This window comes from Mustela nigripes, chromosome 4 (genome assembly GCF_022355385.1).
Source record: "Mustela nigripes isolate SB6536 chromosome 4, MUSNIG.SB6536, whole genome shotgun sequence".
Classification (NCBI taxonomy): Eukaryota; Metazoa; Chordata; class Mammalia; order Carnivora; family Mustelidae; genus Mustela; species Mustela nigripes.
Window position 1 is genome coordinate 49,287,931 of NC_081560.1, and position 21,506 is coordinate 49,309,436.

At 41.3% G+C, this 21,506-nt stretch overlaps 1 protein-coding gene across 6 annotated transcripts in view; it reads right to left on the bottom strand.

Moving 5' to 3' along the window:
* Positions 1–706: 706 nt before the first annotated feature.
* The window catches only part of SNX10 (sorting nexin 10), a 69,134-nt gene continuing 48,334 nt past the window's right edge, over positions 707–21,506 (bottom strand). For 5 of the 6 annotated variants that reach the window (XM_059396697.1, XM_059396695.1, XM_059396700.1 and 2 more), the window contains 5 exons: positions 12,298–12,384; positions 9,095–9,195; positions 8,594–8,692; positions 1,389–1,601; positions 707–933 (listed from right to left, as the gene is read on the bottom strand). In XM_059396697.1, coding sequence (XP_059252680.1) covers positions 852–933; positions 1,389–1,601; positions 8,594–8,692; positions 9,095–9,195; positions 12,298–12,384 — 582 coding nt within the window. In that variant the 3' untranslated portion in view covers positions 707–851. Of the gene's footprint in view, positions 934–1,388; positions 1,602–8,593; positions 8,693–9,094; positions 9,196–9,378; positions 9,454–12,297; positions 12,385–21,506 lie in introns of those variants that run through there. The other variant, XM_059396701.1, reaches the window with a different exon arrangement.

Sequence of the window (21,506 nt, forward strand, 5' to 3'; positions counted from 1 at the left end):
TCAAAATAAGTGACAAGTGACCATCATTGACACTGGAAGTTATCTAGTGATAAGAAATTGCACATTTAGTCAGAAAATAGTTAACCCGTAAATTCTAATCACACAACGATAATGAAAACTATTTGTTTCCAGAAACCATGTGTGAATCTGGACCATGAAAATGTATTTCTGCGTCTCTAGATTGCAAATATAAGCAACATGACTAGCGCTACTTCTGTTTTTGTATAAGACATCAACATTATTTTAACATGTCTCTATTCATAAGATGCACTTTCCATCTAAGTGTGACATAAAGTGCTGGAAAGGTGAGACGTCTCAGAATATCTCAAATAACCAAAAGCAAAGTGTCTCTCCCAGGGCAGGGGAGGTGCCCACAAGACATCAGCCACATGTCTGAGAGAGGCGGCCTGGCCTATGCCGTCAGGCTTCACAGCAGTTAAGATCATAGAGGCCGCGTTTCTGCGAACGCTGTCCCACTGATACAACAAGGAATGCACTCTGAATTTTTAAATGCAGGCTATCTATATAGCTGTCTTTTAAAACTGCGTAAAACCAAGTAGGTTATTCTAAACGTAGCTATCGTTTCATTCCAGGGCAGGATCTTGTTTTTAACCCACAATGTTTGCCTCTCAGGGGGACTTGCATTCACAGGCCTTTTCGCTTTTTACAAAAGCTTAGCCTAAATAAGACAACATAACAACGCCACTAATAAACAACCTGACGTCTTCAAGAATTTAAATGCCTAATGTCATGACAGTGAGCTTTAGGTAAGGATATATTATTAGCAAGCTTTCTTCTCCATGAGTGGACCCCATTTGCTCTTCCTAAGATGGTAACATTGGAATTATTTTTCAGGATTCCTGCGGAGCGGTGCTCATTTTACATCCGTGTGAACTGCTGTCATCACTACTGTGTCCAAACCCAGAGGATGAACTGGAAAAGAAGAGAGGGGGAAAATAATAAAAAGAGGAAATTGGTTTTCACAACACACTCAAAGCCTGAGTAACAGAGGAGAACTTTAATTATCTCCAGTCACAAAGAGAGACAGGAAATTTGGACTTTTAATTAGCCATTTGGAGTGCAGTTGGATATTTTTTTAGCTAGATAATTTAAACGCGAATAATTCAAGTCTGACTAAATGAAAGTCACATAATCAGAATGCAGATAATTGAATTTCCACTGCATTCATTAATTCAGTGTGGAGGTGTGTGTGAAGACTGCTATGATGAGCTGTCACAGCTCAATAAAATCTCAGTCAATTAATTTTTTCATTATCTTAGTATTACATCAACAAAAAAGTGAAGTGTGTGTATATCTCTAGACACACGTGTATGTGCACTCTGTGTTACACAAACACATACGCATCCCATCGAAATGCAAGGAAATACCTTTCCGAATCGTAATCTATATCATTCTCTTTTTTTCCTTCTTCATCTTCTTCGGGGAAACGTCTGTTCATCAAGGCAAACTTGTGAATGGCGTCTTCTACGGAGTACTTAGTCTGCCCGGAAACGCAAGCCTCGATGTCTTCCGAACTCAGATGGCTCTGCAGGAAGAGGTGGAGGCAGCTGTCGGAGAGCAGGAGTGCATTCTGCAGGACCCTGGGGCAAAAGCAGAGAGGAGCAATGAGAGGTGGTCGGGGACGGACGATTAGAGGGTAGGGAGAGAACAAAACGTTAGAAAGGTGCCACCAAAGTGGTCCCTCCACTGTGGCAAACTTTGCGTCAATTACAGACTCTGCTTATTAAAAGGATGAAAGCATATGTTAAGTTGTATTCAATTATTTGGAAATTTAGGTGAGTAAAAACATGAAGCTAATAGTTAAGAACATCTGTTAAAAGAATAACTTCAAGGGCATTTCTTCAATTTAAACATCTGCTATGACCATGTGGATTAATTACGGAAAGATTTTGCTTGTAGTCATAGAAATGTATGCTACTTAAAAAAATTTTTTTTTACTGCCAACCAGTAGGTCTGCTCTGTGATCTTTATTGGCGACGCTGTCATGAAACATCAAAACTTTCAACGACTATTAAAAACTATATTAAAAAGCCAATACGTCTCTCAGCACGTTTTACATTTTAAAACTTTACAAGTGTGCTTATATACATGTTTACAAGGGCTGATCTGAGAAGTGGCTTTTTTTGAAAACCTAAGATGGACTAGAAATCTCCATAATCTTCTGTGGCACTGTGTTTCTATATTGTTAAAATAAGCCACCAAATAAAATTGCTCCAACAGATTTTACCATATATCCACTTAAAATACGATAATTTTGTGCTAAGTACATACTAGCCTTCCCACATTCAAGGTCAAAGTTTACAAAGTGAGTACAGACTTCAACCAGTGCATCAGAACTATATGGAAAACTAAAAAATGACTCCAGCAAATCTGTACCTGCTCACATTTATATTAACACCAAACGTAGGCTTCCCCCCCCCCCCAAAGTGCATGTCTCAGAACAGGAAATTAAGTCAATGTACACCCTTATTTTTAAATAAAAACTGGTTTTACCTTTTTAGGAAAAATTTTGACATATGATCATTTCTTCTCTATGAATAGTTCAATAATGATCTATTATGAGGCACTCAGACCAGACAGAGGGGACAAAACTAAAACATGAAAACCTGAGAATAATTTTGTCCAACGTGGGATTTTGCCCAGAGAACTCTATGAAACAGATTATATATTTCAGACCAAACGAACCTTCCCTTATATTCTGCATTTTTACACAAATAATTAGAAAAGTAAATCTTTTTTGGCCATTCGTGTCAATTTACTTAAAATCCAAGGTCACTAGAAGATTTCCTTTTCTCCAAAATAAAACAGAGTTGTTTCCTCAAGAAGGCAAAAGTCTACACGTGTATAGGATCACAGCCAAAAATCTAGCCTCAACAGGCTTCCCAAGTGTGGCTTGGGAAAATATTTTTACTGGCCTACTAAAAGGAAAAGTTAAACTTTTGTGCCTTTTAAAAGGGCAAAATCTCCAGCAAAGCAGCTAAATACTTCCCCCTCCCCTCCATGTCCTCTGCCCTGGCTTCTCCCAGAAGATGACCAAATCACATGGTAGAGATTAATTTACCAAGTACAGGTAGTAAAGTAGTAAATCCCTTTTACTGCTCTTTGAGATTTATTTTCTACATTTACAAATGTTTACCACTCTTGTTTTAAATACTTCAAATCAAGAGAAGATTTATAAGGCAACAACCCATTAATATTAACTTGCGTTCGCTGTGAAGTTTGCACGGAGTTTCCCATGTCCTGTCAGTGGTTTTCCTGCCAGCCACGCACAAGTAACTGCTCATAGGATTACGCTCACTGCTTTATTTCTGTTGGAAATGTGTTTTATTTTCTTTATAAAATAATAGGTAATCTTTAAAATTGATTTTAGATGGTTCGAGGCATTACACCACAAAAGTAATGAGCACTAATGCCAATGATATTGGACACAAATTCATTTTAGCTTTATTTCATGTCTAAAGCAATTCTACCGAGCCTTGAACTGCTCACGCGCGGTTATTAACTTGCTAGTAACCTAACACATGGGTACAGCAAACAAAAGTGATCAGAGTCCAGGCTGATTGGGACCTCAAGGCTACTGTCCTTTTTCTTGAGCTATAATTCAATTTCCAATTTTACTGTACATTAGACTCATTATTTCCCAGTGTTTTCTTTTCTGCTTACTGCTGCCATCTGGAGGACATGACAGAGAAAAGCAAGAGGGAGCCCAGCCCGCACACACCCAGCTCACAATACTGACGTGGGAAGGATGTGCCGGTGGCCCAGTGGCCCGTGGCCCAGGGAGACCAGATCTGAACAACCACAGGGTCCTGGAGTGCAAAAATAGGACCCCCGCTAGGCACGGTTTTGGTTACTGGAAGGCTTTCTGACTGGCTGGCTAAATTTATGCTACTGTGCTCCATGGGGATGGGTTTTAAATGAGCAAAGTAAATCTTTTAACATATTCATAATTTTTACTCTCAGGTATTTTATCTCGCAGTTAAAAATACCAAATTTTGAAAGTATTTTTCCATCTGGTTTGGTAAGCATAGCTTTTTTTTTTTTTTAAGGAATATCTGGTTTACTGTATTTCACAGAATGTTGTGACTGCCAGCGTCATAATATTAAATTCTATTTTTACCTTAGTCATATTTGTGCCACATTTTCCACCAATAAATCTAATAGCAGAAAATCAACTTCAAGCTTAATACAAAGAGTACTTTGTAAAACGGTCAATAAAATGTCATCTTTATAAGCTTCCATAAAAGTAAATGTATATAATTTTCAAGGCTTTATAAAAAGAGCACAAAACAGCCTCTAGAATTTTAAAGAAATGTCTGAAAAGATATTTATAACATGAGTCAAAAGTTATTCCTTTCCCCCCAAACAACTTTAAACTAAACAAAGCAAATCCTGTTTTTCACTTGAACTGGACACAGTTGAAATCTGGTTTTCCTCAACATGATTTTATTAGGTGTATTATATACTAGTTCAGTTGGGAACAATATATAGCTATGCACTTAATCCTAACTAAGGATGCCCTGTCTACTGAACCCAATATAATGATATATACACATGTGTATAGAGTGTGGAAGGTTAGCACTGGGATGTAGGGAAAAAAAATTAATTCAGTCTGTTTACCTCTTACCACGAGAAAAAAAATAAATAAAACCTACAAATCTTCACTGAAGACATTCATGATCTGTGCTATGGTGCCCTCTATTGAACACAAAGACTTATAAAGATGTGTGTGTGTGTGTGTGTGTGTGTGTAAGAAACTAGTGTTTCCATGCTTTTAAAAAAAAAAAACTATAATATTCCTTAAATTTTTAAGAAATAGAAAACTGTAATACAAAAGTCTACACTGAGGTATATATAGTTATATTAACAGGATGAATTCAGTAAAGAAGGAAAGCTGTCTCCCATCGCGATATAAATCAAACATTAATTAGTAGGACTGCCATGTTTATAGCTGGTGACTTACCAACACTTTGTAATTTTAGTCTATAACTTTCTTTTTCCATAACTATTCATAGAAGAGACTTAAAATTTACAATTAGCCAGGGGGTAAAAATCCAAAAGGGCAATTATAGCCAAGATTGAGAGAAAATGATTGTATTTGAAAAATGTCACCATCATCCTGACCAAATTTAGCTAGCATTTAAGAGATCCACTAATTATAAACTTGCCAGTTCCTGGAATTAATAGATGCCTCCACCTTTCCTATAATTTCCTTGTCTATAAAATCAAGATGATACCCAATTCCTAATATTATTGTAGAAATGGAGATAAAACAAAACATGTAAAAAGCTAAACACAGAGCAAGTGTTCAATAAATGGTATGACTTATTATTTGGTGCCTAGTCAAAGAAACAACTTCCCAACTCCTTTATAAAGACTGGCCTGGATATGTACTTTGTTATTAAAGATATATAATTTCACCTTAAGGTAAAAAAACAAATATATACTTATAAACACACATTTGGGCAGACACAGCAGCATTTTGTTTCAAAGGGTTTGAACATACATACTGTTCTTGGTTCATAACTTCAAAACCTCCATAAAAACCAGATATGAAAAATACATGTTAAAAATCTACAACACAAGCATATTTCCCATTTTAATGTTAGGGTGTCTTCCCTCTCAAGTTCCTAAAGTTACAAAAAAATTGCAGTGTGGGCTATTGATAGTGACCTTCCTTAACGGGCAGCAAATGGGGCCTTGGGGGTATGTCACACTGGGGTCAGGACCCAGCGCCGAGAAGGCAGAGCTGCATGCCATATCCAATTTCCCCAAGTGGGCTGGGGCTGAGGAGGTCCCGGGGGGGGCGAAGACCTGCAAGGTTGCTACTTCTACACAAACTGGACAGAGAACAGGACCGCCAGGTGTCAGAATGCGGGGGGCATAGAATGGAGGGTCAGGAGGACCCGGAGCAGCCACAGTGTCTACGCCATTTAGGTCAGGCTTCAATCCAAACGGTGGTAGTATAGACTTCTTGCTTCCTTCAAGCTCCAACCATGTAGAAGGACCAGCTTTTATCTTCAATGTGAACCCCATCAGCTTGGAGACTAGCGTTCACACACTGTAGTGGAACAAATAACGACACTAGGGAACTCGGTGTCTGCTCCACGACTGCATTTCTGGGTGACCATCCAGACCTAATTTTTCCCTGACATGGATACAGTACTTTCCCACCAGAATGGAAGCTTCAAGAGAGTAAGGATTTGGGTCCACCGTGTGGGATCCTATTTCCCCAGGACCCAGCTTGGCCCCAAGTAGACAATAAATAGGTTTCCAGCATCCTTTCCAAGTGTCATCTTAATGATCTCAAGCAGCACCTGCGTTTCATGATCGCACTCTTTACAGCAACCTGAGGCAGGACACAAGAATCAAGGGGCTTTTCTGAGGTCAGATAGCCAGAACAAACTTAGGAGCTGTGATTCATGGGAGCCTGGGAATCCAGCCCTTCAAGCTCCTGATCCAGGATCCCTTCTGCTAGGATGTCCACATCGAACGAATGCTGTCCACAAGTAGCCAAGTGGCACAGTTTGCAAAAATAACCAAGCCCACGCCTGCCCGCTCTGCGGCCAAGTGGCCTCACTCAGCCGTTAATTTGGTAGATCAGCTGTGGAAGGGAAGGTCGTTTTCAAAACAGTGAAGTAGGGGCGCCTGGGTGGCTCAGTGGGTTAAAGCCTCTGCCTTCAGCTCAGGTCATGATCCCAGCGTCCTGGAATCGAGCCCTACATCAGGCTCTCCCCTCTGCAGGGAGCCTGCTTCCTCCCCTCTCTCTCTCTCTACCTGCCTCTCTGCCTACCTGTGATCTCTGTCTGATAAATAAATAAATACAATCTTTAAAAAAAAAAAAAAAAGTGAAGTGATTCCTGGTCAAAAACACATGCCCTGTGCTTAACTCACAGTATAAATACAGAGACACATGCTATCCTTTGACCTCCAATAAGGAGACTTCTCTACAGAAGACAAGCAGCTTCCCAGGGCCAACAGCGACTGCAGGATAGGGCTGTCCCACTCCAGGCCTTGTTGCCAATGGCCAGTCTGTGGCTCCCCCGAGCAGCATCTGCACTGACAGGCCGCTTGGCAAACTTGGACTCGTGGGCCACATCTTAAGGGAGACGCCATCAGCCACCTGGGTCTCAGAGAGACAACAATTAAAATCAGAGCTGTTTCCGAAGGGAATGGGCAGAAAAAACTTGACCAGGCCATTGTTCTGTCATGACTGTGATATCCAAGAGAATACCACTATAACGGATCCTGAGGACTTGGCTCACTTAATGGGTTCTTCTGGTCTCTTGTCATTTTTATTCCTCTGGCTTCTTCTTTTCTGGCCCTTCCTCAATTTATAATCTTGGATGTTTCTGTATGTCTCCACGACCCCTTCCAAAGAAAGACACTATATCAACCTAATGGAAATAAATATTAATATTCATGTGCATACTTAATATCCAAATCCTTTATGAGTGAGCCATATGGGGAGAAGGCATTATATTATTTCAGGTTAGCTCTAAGGGACCATGCAGTGAACGCCAAAGGACATTACTTAAGATCCTGAAGTCAGTAGAAAAAGAAAGGGAGCTTAGGAAACTGGGCCCTGCCTCTAACCAGTAGTCATATGACTCAGCCCATTTCCTAATCTATAAAATAAGAAGTTCAAAAAATTAGCTCAAAGCTATTTCATGTCTAAGTGAATTCAAATAATAATGGTCAAAACCACACATTACATGCCAAAGCGATGTGCGTGCTTTACTGTCATCAACTCACTTACTCCTCTCAACAACTTACGAAGCACATACTATTATTAACCCCATTTTATGGATGGCAAAATGCAAGCACAGAGCAGGTGAAAGACTTGCCCAAGCCCAGCCAGTAAATAGCAGAGCCAAGATTTGAACCCAGGAAGTTCGGCCCGAGCGTCTGAGTGCAAACAATGTGCTGTTTCATGGCATGGGTATTCTAGCATTCCAGAGTGGAAAAAAAGAGAAATTACAGTAGTGCAAATTCGAGTTAAATTAACCACAGTACCTAGCATCAGCAAGCAATCCAGAGTTAATAACCCAGACTATTCAAACACCAGTAACTACTCCCTTATAAAACACTCTCTCCAAAGAGCACAGTTAAACTTTTTCCTTAGAAGAGCCCAGGAAAGTATTCACTAGCAGCCCATCATGGAGCTGATTTTGGTCCATCAGTCCCAAGTGTGGTAAATACAGACAGTTTTTAAGAAGTACCTTCTTAATAAGGCTCGTTTGCCTCCTGGCAAATTTTACTTTTGTCAGCTAAACTCCCAAGTAATTTGGCTCTTATTTGCAGCTTCAGGGACTGTACGCACATTTATTACCAAACTCAATTAGCTCATTGTTTTCCTTCTAGAAGATGCAGTCCCGGATGTGCACTGTATGAGATAAGCCACAAGATGGCACTCTAATATAGGAAATGAACTACGGAGCCGGGCTCTAGAAGATCATCATTAGCATTTCCAACCTGGATCTTCTCCCCCACATAATTAAAGGACACTTCACTCATGCAAAGCACTTTGCTCACAACTGCTGTCTGGCCACAAGAGCTTCTGTGCACTTACTTTCTGAGGAAATCTTCCAAACCCTGACGACGCTGATCTACATGCTGGCGATTATTCATGTTGAAAAACAGGTTTTTAGATGGAAGTTCTGGTAGTTGTCTTATGAGAAAGAAAAAAAAAATTTTAAATCATCAAATCAAGGTGGTTTAGTGAAAGCAAATTACGTGTGAGAATTGTCATGTAACTATCAGATAGTTGTGTATGTACAATATGGCACATATAGTTACATAATAAGGATATAAGAAAATCAATTAACTTAAAGAAAAACCCATTTTTAAACATTTTTTAGACCTTTCACGGTCAATATCCAGCTGGGGAAATTCAAGTGGTAAATTTTGAATTCAGATGTAGTAGCTACAAAACTAACTCAAGTTATATATTGCAATCAAGAAGAAAGCCTACAAAATCCTTCATATATGATGTATCTTAATGCCCGACAAATTTTTAAATGTTGGCTGTAATAATAAAGTCTCCTCAGTATCTCTTATTTAAATCACTTACACCAGCAATGCATTACTTTGGAGTCTCTGCCTCAGCCACACAAATTCTCGGTATCTTCTTCGCACACAGGATGTTTTCATGGTAAAACACATGCTATTGGTCTGTTTAAAGAAAAAGAAACATTTAAGCCTCACTTAAGGAAAAAAAAGAGTTTTTTCTTACATTTCTAACTCACTATATATACACCCATATGCCTTTTTAATAGGATTTTTAAAAACCAAAAGTAAATCTGTATGTATTTTTGTACTTTTTTTTTGGTACATCCCATCTTGTACAAAACCCACCTCTGAAGACCAGTGGAGTGACATCAATGAGCAGTGTCCTGAGTCCCGAGGTAGCCTCCTGCTCACCTATTAGTGCTTTCAAAGATGAATCATAAAAATTAAACAAATCCTGAAGTTTAAATGACCAATAAAAACTCAGGGTCGTCCCTTCCATTTTAACACCATCATTCCGTCCGTGGCACTGCAGAAGCCTTCGGGAATTAGAGAGCCCTTCTTAGAGCCCTTGACATGATACCACAAGAAGTCATCATATCCTTGATATGGCCACCAGTACAGATCACACAAATCATCAGGCATCCGGAAATCACTTTTGGGGAGGCGGGTGGTAGGGAGGAGTGAAATTCCCGCAAGAGCTGCTATAGCACCAACCCAGAATTTTCCTGCACCCAAACCATGTTTATACCCTGAACATTCTCAGCAGACTGCTTCCCTAACTTATTATGCCCAGATTTTCTTCTAGAACCTATCAGTGTCATTGATCTTACTTCCAATGTTCTAACTTGTTGAATGGTGGGTCTTCTCTCTCCTATGTTTATCTTTTGTCTGCATCTTGGGAGGGTCTCCTCTGACTCTGCCGAGCTAGAAGCAGCAGCCCCCCGAGAACCACCAGGATCAAGGCAGACACGCCCACCCCGATGGGATTCTCTCTGTGTAATCATGGTTGTCTGCTGCTGTGATCAGGATGTCTGGGGGGAGTGGGTGCTGGGGGCTGACCACGGGGAGGAGAGGCTGTGTCTACCACAGCAGCTGCTCTGGCCCCCACAGGGGGCCCCACACAGCCTAGGAGTAAGTGGGGGCTGGGCTGCCTATCTGTATGCTGGGGAGCTCTTCGTCCGGTGACCTCCAGGTGCAGAGGGTCACCAGGGTGTCCTGAAATCACTTTTAAACAAGAGAATGCGTCCTCCTCTCCTATGGGATGTGCAAGGCAGAGTGAGGCGTGGTACAGAGGGACAAGCATCTGTGTGGGGAACCCACATGCCAGGCCCGGCTCTGATACGGAGCAGGACACTCAAACTCCAGTTTGCTGAACGGTAAAATGGGGATGGAGGAGGACATACCTATTTCATAAGCACCTGGCAAATATTATCTATTAATATTATTATTAGATAGGAGATGTTGGTTTCCTTCCAACTACCTTACGGCAGACTTCGGAAAAGCCATCTACGACAGAGTCCCCATCCTAAGCAAAACAGCAGTAAACCCAAGACTGAGTATTTAAGGTTTCTCCCTTCTCCTTTGTGCAAACAAGAGACTGGCAAAAATCTGTCTACTGGTTTTTCAAGATCCCTATTCTCTATATTTAATTCAAAATTCTATTTCATAACCTTTACATTGCCAAATGAGAAAACTGCTTGCCCCCAAGAGTTATATCCTTTCAAAATCGCTATTATTCTATCACTTAATAAGCACCCAGCAGTTGTTTTCATTGGCAAATATAAGTGACTTTGGGCCAGAGTTCTTCAACTGTTCCCGTGAAACGTATGGCACAGTTCCTGCTACTCCTGAGCTTGATAAAGTTAGAAAACCTCAGAAGGCAGAGAGGTAAAAACATTTGCCTCCAAAGCAGCTACTGGTCTGAACCCCAGCACCTTTGACAATATGGCAGCAAACGCACCAGATGGAGTTTGCGGCGCAGTAATGTTGTATGTGTGGATTTCAAAGCACACCAGGGCCTCACTCTAACGAGACCCTCGGGGACTAAGACTGCAGGCCATTGACACCAGAATGGTGCCCTAACAAGGCCTGGGCAGACATCTTCTCAGTGCTCCTGCCCCAGAGAGGACCAGGCCACTGCAGGGAATCCTGACACCTCGGGTAGGGACTCGGTCCATTTCAACTCCCTTTCATTTCATGTCAATAACATGGAAGCCAACTGGAGAGCCATCTGGTACCTCCACCAGACAAAGGTCCATCTGTAAGTCCTTCAACAGCAGGAGAAGGTCAGGAGAGAATATACTGTCCACTAGTTTAAAATTCCCAATAACGCTAAGATTTCAGAGTCACCTGGTATCATTTCCCCTTAAGGTTAGTTGAAATGGGTTAACCCCCAGCTTCTCTACCTGCAAAGCTTTATGGATCTGGCATCTGAGTGAGGCTCACGAGAGCTCTCCAGGCCCCTCCACCACCAGCCAATAAACTATAACTAGCCTGCCACTGGTCTTTGCAAATAAAGTTTTACTGGAACACAATTATTCATTTATGTATCGTGTATAGTTGCTGTCACCCTGTAGCAGAGGAACTGAAACATTTCAAGAGCAAATACATGGCCCACAGAGCAGAAGACATTTACTACCTGGATCTTTATAGAAACAGTCTGCTGACCCTTTTTCAAGATGATCACAGAAAGCCACACATCACACAACGTTACTTGAAAGATTATAATGAAGTATTACTTCCAAACAAAGTACATCATTTCTAGTTATTTACTGACATTAATTACTCAGAATCTAGACTAAGGCAAAATAATTGCACATGTTCATTTCCTCCTTTCCTATTCTCCATATAAAACCACCACACATCAGTTTTCCAGAGAGCTCTACATCCTTTCAAAACCTAAGATTTATCAGGCAATATATTACCCAGAAATATGCTATAACAGATCATAAAGAAATACCATTAATGAGCTATAAATACTCTTTAACTGTGAATTTTAGATGTATTCACATATTCATACATGAGGGCAATAAACATTAAAATATTAATATTAGCGAAGGTACAAGAAGGAACTCAAATGAGTAATTTTCCAGCTTTAGGAGCCTTCTGACTACTATGTTTGAGATACAGGCATTACTTGTAATCATTCAAATCCAGTTGAGTTAGGAACAATCGGTACAAATTTCAAGTATAAGAGAGTGTCCCATCAGATGCGTGCCACCTAAAAATTGCTATGATCTCTGTCAACATTGACTGCATACTTACATGGATACAGATCTCATAGTCAATATAGGAATGCCAAAAGTCCTCCTTCTGGATCCGAGGGTCTCGAACCCACACGCTTACAAACTCCTGTAAGGGCATCATCAACAAAGAGATGTCTTTCAGAATCGTGAGCAAGGCTGGAAAGAGCAGAGGGAAGTGATGGCACAAAAACAAAACTGAAACGAGCTGTGGTCATGAATTCTTTAAAAAAAAACAAGAAGTAGAGCTAATGAATCAGGCACCGCAGGAAGTCCAAAGGCACTTTTGCCACAAATGGAATTTTTTAAATAATGCAAAACCAAGCCAGGTGCCCTGCTTGGTAGTCTTACAGGTTATGGGATGGTAAGAAAGTGTACTCAAAAATTAGGCTGTCATTTTTAATCATGAAAAATACGTTCAGATTTTTCTCAAATCTCAAAAGCAGCCACTTCTTACTTTCTTCATCTCTCTACATGAAAATGAAATCACTCCCTCGAACAAAATATAAAAGACTAGCAAAGTTCATATGAGAAGCAAGCAATGGGAGATGAAAATGATTTTGTGTAGGCAGCCAAGCTTCATGAGAATAAGCAGCGAGAACTTATTAAGAGAAGGATGAACACGTTTTACCCCATGCTTTTCTATTTTTAAAAATATATTTTCCCCATAGTAAATCATTTCATCTTCATAATAACTTCCTGTTATAGGTAAAAGTTAGCGATATTAAAAAAAAATTCATGGCAGAATTCATTCCTTTTTAAAGAAATTAACATTTGGAAATACAGGATAAAGTTTAAAACACAATACTTTCCAAAAAGCGCTCTCTACTAAATGAGCTTAGTTTAAAAATAGGAAAGCATGTACAACAAATGATCACGTATGGCATAATAAATTTTAAAGTATAATTTATTCACTGGGTGATCATAAATTTGCTAAATGAATGAATTATTTTATTTTATTTAAAGATTTTATTTATTTCAGAGAAAGACCGTAGGAGAGAAAGTGAGCATGAGCGGGGGGGGGGGGGGGCGGGGGTGGGGGGAGGAACAGAGAGAGAGGGAGAAGCAGACTCCCTGCTGAGCTCAGAGTCTCTCAACCCTCCCAACACCACCCCCCAACCCCATGGGGCTCAATCCTCCCCCGCTCAGCCCTGAGATCATGACCTGAGCCAAAATCAAGAGTCAGGCAATCAACTGAGCCACCCAGGCACCCCTGAAGATTTTATTTTTAAGTAACCTTTACACCCAGCATGGGGCTCAAACCCAATACCCCAAGATTGAGAATTGTGTGCTGTACCGACTGAGCTGGCCAGGAGCCCCTAACTGAATTTAATTTTAACCATTTTAACTTTTCATCTAAAAACGGGGCATCGAAGATGAAATTCTAGACATTTGTTACTTCCCTGTTTTAGCACATCTGAGAGGCAGGCTATGAACTCCAGAGCAGAAGCAGAAGGGAGATGATGGTGTTTTCTAGGCAGAGCACCTCCATTCTGTCACACAGATCATAAAACGGGAATTTTCCAGAACAGAGGGGCTTTTTTTAAAGGCAAAAAAATAGTTCACATTCCCTTTTGCCACCTATCAAGTGTCACCTTCTAAGAAAACATACACTTCGGTCTTGAATTTGAGACTTCTGCCTCATGCCCGCCCTCAGTCTACAGGGATTATAAATTAATCTTCCCCAAAGTCTTACTTTAAAATCTTTTCATTCTGTATTTTTAAAGTCATTTAGAAGACAGATAATAAAAATGAGATAATAATATAATGATGCTCTAAACATTTTTGGCCATTATTTCTCAAAAGCCCAGGAAAGTCTAAGAGAAGCCGCCTAGAGAAACTGGAACAAAATCCGGGCACGATGCCTTTGTCTGTGCACGTTTCATCTCTGTCTCCAGTCGGCGTGTATGTTTAACTCACTTCCCTGAGTGCTCTGCACACACCTAGAGTTCTTAGAAGGAATGAACCTGTCATCAACGAATCAATAAACAGAAGGTCAAACAGGTTAGGAAGAAAAGACCAGAGTCCAGAGTAGACCACACTTATCTTCCCAAATCTACCCCCCAGGCATACACTCAGGGCTGCCTTCAGACTTCCTGGGCCCTAGATACTTTGGCCTTCAAAAGTTTGATCTAAAAGTGCATATTATTTTTCTGATTTTAAAGGAAATTAAAACATTTTCCTGGGCCCCTAAAAGCAGAGCAGGCCCTGGTCACCACTGTGCCTATGGAGAGTCAGTGGAGCCCACACTAAGGCAGAAGGCTGGTAAGAGTGGCCAAGGTTATCCTGTGCCACCCCTTCCCGCCCCGCCAGCTGGAGGCACCCAGTCATCGGGTCACAGGGAACCATGTGCCCTCACAGGGTGCGGACAGCTCCATTTTTCCACTGGAAAGGCAGGAGTGCTTGAATAGACCAAAAGGGAAATTAAGTATTTCCGACTGCTGAATGTTCTACATGAACAGCAGAAGACATGTACCTATTACCGAAACAGTGGGGCTTTACACAGATGAGACAAAAGTGAAAAGAAAAGGAAACCCACTTCTCAACATGCCACAAAATTGTGATTTAAAAAAAACAAAACAAAACAAAACAAAACAAGAAAGATTCTGAACTAAAACTATAAAACCCACAGTTACTACAGTATCACAGAACCCCTGAACACTTGACACACTATTCATTGGTGATGGTGGCAATGACAAATAGTTCTGAAAAAAAATCAGGGCTTCTTTCCCCGTTTCGTTGCAACCGACCAACTGTGAACTTGGAAGCTTTGAGTAACATGTCCCTGTTCACGGAAAGAGCACTGACTTATGGTCACAAGACTAGAGATCATTTACCCACTTTCTAAATTACGAACTAATTCATGGAACCTCTGTTTCCACATCTGGAAAATGGGAATAATGCCTGTTCCAACCTCTCTCAGCTGTTTGTTAGGAGTATCAAATCATAAAACACTGCTGAAAATGCTGGGAAGTTTTTCATTTAGTGCTATGTGAATGGAGGGGTGCCTGGGTGGCTCGTTGTTTAAGTGTCAGACTCTCGATTTTCACTCAGGTCACGATCTCAGGGTTGTGGGACTGAGCCCCGTGTCAACCTCCTTGCTGGGTGTGGAGCCTGCTTAACCTGCTTAAGATTCTCTCTCTCCCTCTGCCTCTCCTCCCCACCCACACCCTTCACCCCCACTCCTTGCTTATGCTCTTCCTAAAAAAAAAAAAGTTTAAGTGTTACATGAACATAAAGTATTATCACAAAGAAAGGAAAATGCTTATAAACCCAAAGCATTGAGACCCTCCCACAGACACTGGCAATAAGCAATTAAGCTAACCAACTGTATGTATTTTTTTAAGTACAAACTATTAAGAACCCAGCAGCAGACACTCTAACTCTGTTAATTTCTCAGTGAAATATAGACTGACCTAAAAATTTCATAGCACTTGCTCAGAGCAAGCCCCTCCTAATATTTGTAGAAGGAATGGACAGCATAATGGCAAATTACAGTAAAAGTCTTTTCTTCATCTCAGTGGGTGGGAATTCTCAGACTCTACTACTATTATTATTCATTAGGTCTAATCTTTACATAGGGTAGGGGTCTGTGGAATACATATTCTAAAACTACACTGGGGAAGAAGACTTTCTGCTACGAACAGCAATGAATTTCAAATGCACACTCCAAGTTAACTACAGTGCTAAGACTGCAAATATTTTTTTCAATCTTGAAAACGTTTCACCTGGTAGGAGAGCTAAATGTCACTATTCTTTTGTGGGTGGTGAGCTTTTCCTCTCTCATTCTCTCAAACATTGCTGTGGCCCGGACAGCCACCCCCGGCTCCTGTTCTTCACACCCTGTTGCACTTCCAGGACGATGGCATCCAAGCATATGGCTTCAAGCACCCAGCATGAGCTGAGGATCTCCTCCCGGTCCCAGTCCAGGCATCTCTACACGTACGTACCCAGCCTCTTGCCTCCAGGTCCCAGGAGCATGGAGTTCACACCATCTTGCTCACCATCTCCCTTCCAGCAAACCCGCCAGAAACCCAGTTACCCCAGACTTCTCTCTCTGACTCACCTCCCAAATCCACACTGACCAAGTTCTCAAGATTCACCCTCCCTGAACCCCCACAACTCTATCCCCGCTGCTACTGCTTTGGTTCAAGGACCACTCATCCAGCACTAATGCATGGGCTGCTGATGGATCTCTGGGCCTGTCCCCAGTTCATCCTCCACACTAAGACAAGAATGGCCCCAAGGCACACATCTGGTGATGTCATTTTCCTGCTCAAAGTCCTTCAAAGCCTGTCCCATAATCTTCAAGATCAAGCTCAGACTCCTCAGCGAGCACAACAGTCTTTCACGTTTTTCACTCTACTCATCTCCAGAGGTCCCCCTCCATGACATGCCAGTTCCTGCCTCCGTGCCTTTGAACATACTGTTTCCTCCGCCTGGACTGCTGTCCCCAATCCCCTTCGTGCTTTCTTGTCGCCTTCCTCTTGCCTTCATTTTCTGCTAACTCCAATTTCTTTTTCAAAATGCAACTCAGTCTCTGGCAATCCTCTCATTCACCCATTCTGATTAACCTGATCCTCCTCCAGACCCCTAATGCCTCTGGGCCCACCATCGGCACTGTCCCTACTCAGCACAGCTCGCTGGGCTGCCTGAGGCCTGCAGGCCTCCTCTACCAGATGCTGAGCTCCTTCAGGGGAGCACAGGATGGGAGCGGCCTGGCACGGCCAGTGCATTCCGTTAGTATCATTTAATGAAGAAATGAAAGCCTGCAGGAATGAATGATTCAGGAAAAAAAAAAATGAGATCAAACTTCAGTTGAAATAAAATCCTCATCCACTTGGGTTCTTGGACTCCGTGAATTAACGATAAGTTATTTAGCAGCTGGTCTAAAGTTTATCTTAATTTAACAAACCCCTTCCTCTAAGGGTGTGCCAATTAACAGCATATGGCTCCATGAGCAATGTTTAAGATCTATGAGAACACACTGTTTTCGAGCACCCTGAAGAACTCCAGAAGCACCTATTTACATAGAAATAATTGAAAATCATTCTGATAGCTTCAATAACTTGGGTCCCCTAAGACCTGTACCAGACAACAATTTGTTTGCCTAGTTGGAGTTAAAATATGTACTTGAAAGTAATAAAAGTACATTTATTTTAAAATATTCTATAATTCAGATGGGCCTCCCCTCCCCCACCCCGCAATTAGTAGGAATTAGTGAAGTTTCTTGGCGCTTCCAGCTATGAATAGCACACCCAGGAAGCCAAGGTTCACCTATAATCTCTTAATTAGACGCATCCCTCACGAAGCTGCCCACCATCCTTCAAAGGAATGTTGACAGCCTGTCAGCCACAGAGGACAGCTCCGAGATCCACACCTAGAATCATATGGATTTCCTATGAAAATTGCTTCAGCAGCAGCAGTTAGTCAATTTAATAACCTTATTAAACACTTTAATGACTTCTTGGGCCTAATGACTATATCTAGTATGAAGGAAGAAGCCAGGCAGAGTAGAATTAAAAATTTAAACTAACAGATCCCTACGGTTCTCCATGTGGGAAAAGGCTTCTGAAGAAAGAGACTGCTAGACTCTTTGAAAAATCTAATTCCTGTGTTCTCTTATAATCATCGCTCTTTGATTTCGGTGCACCCTGTTACCCACCCCCTGCCTGACACACACCACCACCCCAGGTTCAACCTTTGTCCATTTATCCCTCGACCTTGGCTTCTTTCTTTTCCTTAGCTTGGATATGAGATGAAATTAGCCATAAACATAGCTGTATTGTGTTGTTTTACACATGTTTCTCTTTAATCTTTACAACAATCCTAAAGGGTCAATAACATTATCATCCCATTATACAGATAAGGAAAGTAAGGCTTCTAAAGCTGAAGCAACTGGCCCAAAGCCAAATGGCCAATAGGCTGAGCTAGGTTTCAAACTCCCACCTTGCTCCAAACCTGTGTTCTAACATATCTATCTAGTAGTTCTTTTAGCAATGACAAATCCTAGGTAATTTCCATTTTCATTGCAATTTTATTATTTTGGAGGGGAAAAATTACCATCTTCGCTATTAGCTAAAATACCAGTTCAAAAAACATGGACTTCTCGAAGGCTTTCTATCCCATCCTTACCGCTCTAGCCTCAAGCACAGTGTTAGCACATAGTGAGGCCTCATGAAATGTTTAAGAATTAACCAACCAATTGACGACAAGGATGTTTCAAAAACAAAGGATGTGCAGATATTGTATGCTGAAAATTACAAGATGCAGCTGAAAGAAATAAAAAAAGCATATACTCCCTTGGTCTATATCTATGTGAGTATATGTCTATACCGTGTTCATGAATTGAAAGACTCAACACAATAAAGAGATCAATTCTCCCCAGTTTGATCAATAGGGTTAGTGCAATTCCTGTATAAATCCCAGTTAGAGTTCTGAAGACACAGATGAGCTTATTCTAAAATTTACATGGAAAGGGACCCTAGAATAGCCAAAACAACTTTGAAAAGAACTAAGTGAGAAGAATCCCTCTCCCTGATGTCAAGGCTCACTAGATAGCTACAGTAATCAAGACCATATGATACTGGAAGAGGTACACAGATCCAATGAACAGAACAGAAAACCCAGAAATAGACCCCTACACTGGGGCGCCTGGGTGGCGAAGTCGGTTAAGCATCTGCCTTTGGCTGGATCCTGCCCAGGAGCCCAGGGTCCTGGGATCAAGCCCCACAACCGGCTCCCTGTTCGGGCAGCTAGTCTGCTCCTCCCTCTCCCTCTGCCTGACCCTCCCCCTGCTTGTGCACGTGTGTGCGCATACTCTCTCTCTCTCTGCCAAATAAATAAATAAATAAAATCTTAAAAAAAAAAAAAAGACCCATATAGTAATGCCCAACTGATTACTGACAAATGTGTAAAACCAATTCAATGAAGGATAGACAGCCTTTCAATAAGTGGTTCTGCAGCAATGACATATACAGGCCCAAGATGACCTTCTACCTGACCCTTGTATCTTCTACAAAAATCAATTCAAAATGGATCATAGACTTAAATGCACACATGAAACTGTTAGGAAAAAATATAAGAGAAAATGTCTGGGGCCTGGGCCTAGACAAGGAGTTCTAAGATTTGATGCCAAGAGGATAATCCACATAAGGAAATGGTGATACAGGACTTCACCAAAATTGAAAGTTGCCTCTGCAAAAGAACCTGCAAAGAAGCTGAAAAGACAAATGACAGACGGAAAGAAAATATTTACAAATTACACATCCCTCAAAGGACTTGTACCTAGACCCTATAAAGAACTCTCAAAACTCAACATTTTGAGGGCACCTGGGTGGCTCAGTGGGTTAAGCCTCTGCCTTCAGCTCAGGTCATGATCTCAGAGTCCTGGGATCGAGCCCCACATTGGGCTCTCTGCTTGCAGGGAGCCTGCTTCCTCCTCTCTCTGCCTGCCTCTCTGCCTACTTGTGCTCTCTGTCTGTCAAATAAATAAATAAAATCTTTTTAAAAAAAAACTCAACATTTAAAAAAAGATTTTATTTATTTATTTGAGAGAGGTAGAGAGAGAGACAGAAAACACAAGCAGGGGTGGGGGATTGAGGGAGGAGAAAGAGCAGACTCCCCACTGAGCAAGGAGTCCCAGGCAGAGCTCTATCCCCAGGACCCAGGGATCATGACCTGAGCCAAAGGCAGATGCTTAACCAACTGAGCCACCCCTGCTCCCCTCAAAAGTCAACATTTAAGAAAAAAATGAATTCAATTAGAAAAGAGACAGAACACTCAAAGAGCCATTTTACCAAGGAGGACACAAAGATGGCAAGCAAGTGCATGAAATGTGGTGCCACGTCATCAGCCGTCAGGGAAACTCAGCTGGCCACCATCATGTGATACGACGTGCCTAGCACAGGGGCTGCTGGTGGTTCTGCTCTAGCATGTTAGCCACTTTGACAGGTGTGTGTTTTTCCCTACTTTTCACTGTAGCCCAGCTTTATAGTACTGTAAACCTAATCATGTGCTCCTCATAAGAATATTTACTCAGATTACAGGGCGCATGGGTGGTTCAGTGGGTTAAAGTCTCTGCCTTCGGCTCCGGTTATGATCTCAGGGTCCTGGAATCGAGTCTTGTATCGGGCTCTCTGCTCAGCAGGGAGCCTGCTTCCCCCTCCCCTCAGCCTGCCTCTTTGCCTACTGTGATGGATCTCTCTCTGTCAAATAAATAAATAAAATCCTTTTTTTTTTTTAAAGAATATTTACTCAGATTACAGAAAGATGAGTAAGGGGGACAAGGGCTAAGCAATAAGAAACTCTAGGTGTTAATGAGTATTAACTGTTCAGAGCCTTGATAAGAACTTTCTATCATAAAAATGAAGACTTGTTTCATTTTATGTTCGTTTTCTCAGGATATTTCTTTTTCCTCTATTCCAAAGGATATTTTACACGCTTATGTATTTAAACCAGGGACTTGTTCATTCATTCACTCAATGAAAGAGCGCCAACTCTGTCCACACTGTTCTAAACTGGAGCGTTTAACCCATGTCTTATTCAACAGGGTTCTGTTCAGGACTCCCACGTAACAATCTTAAAACTAAAATATAGCCCATTTTACACACTACATTCTTTGCAAATAACAAGCTTGAAAGCAGAAGGAATGTATTAAGTAAGCTTCCTGTTTCTTAATAATAGTTATGACAAATCACCTAAAAGACATACTACGAGGGATATTACTTGCCACTTTATAGCGTGGAGGGTATTTAAATGCCATGCTCTGGCAGCTTTGAATGATGATTTTTAGGAAAGCTTTTTATTACTGCAGGAGAAATAACAGTGGATGAGATTCACTTAGACCTGCCTTTTATGTGATTTACAACAGTTCATGCTGTTGCAAGCATCTTTACACAAGTATCATCCCAAATTAAGGAGTTACCTTTGTATCTCATAACACCTTAGGAAAAGTGTGGTGGAGAGAGTCATCTTGTGCACTAAGAAGTAACTGCCGGGTCACCTGGGTGGCTCAGTGAGTTAAGCTGCTGCCTTTGGCTCAGGTCATGATCTCGGGGTCCTGGGATCGAGTCCCGCATTGGGCTCTCTGCTCAGCGGGGAGCCTGCTTCCCCCTCTCTCTCTGCCTGCCTTTCCGACTACTTGTGATTTCTTTCTGTCAAATAAATAAATTTTAAAAATCTTTAAAAAAAAAAAAAAAAAAAGAAGTAACTGCCAACCTGTGTTGAACT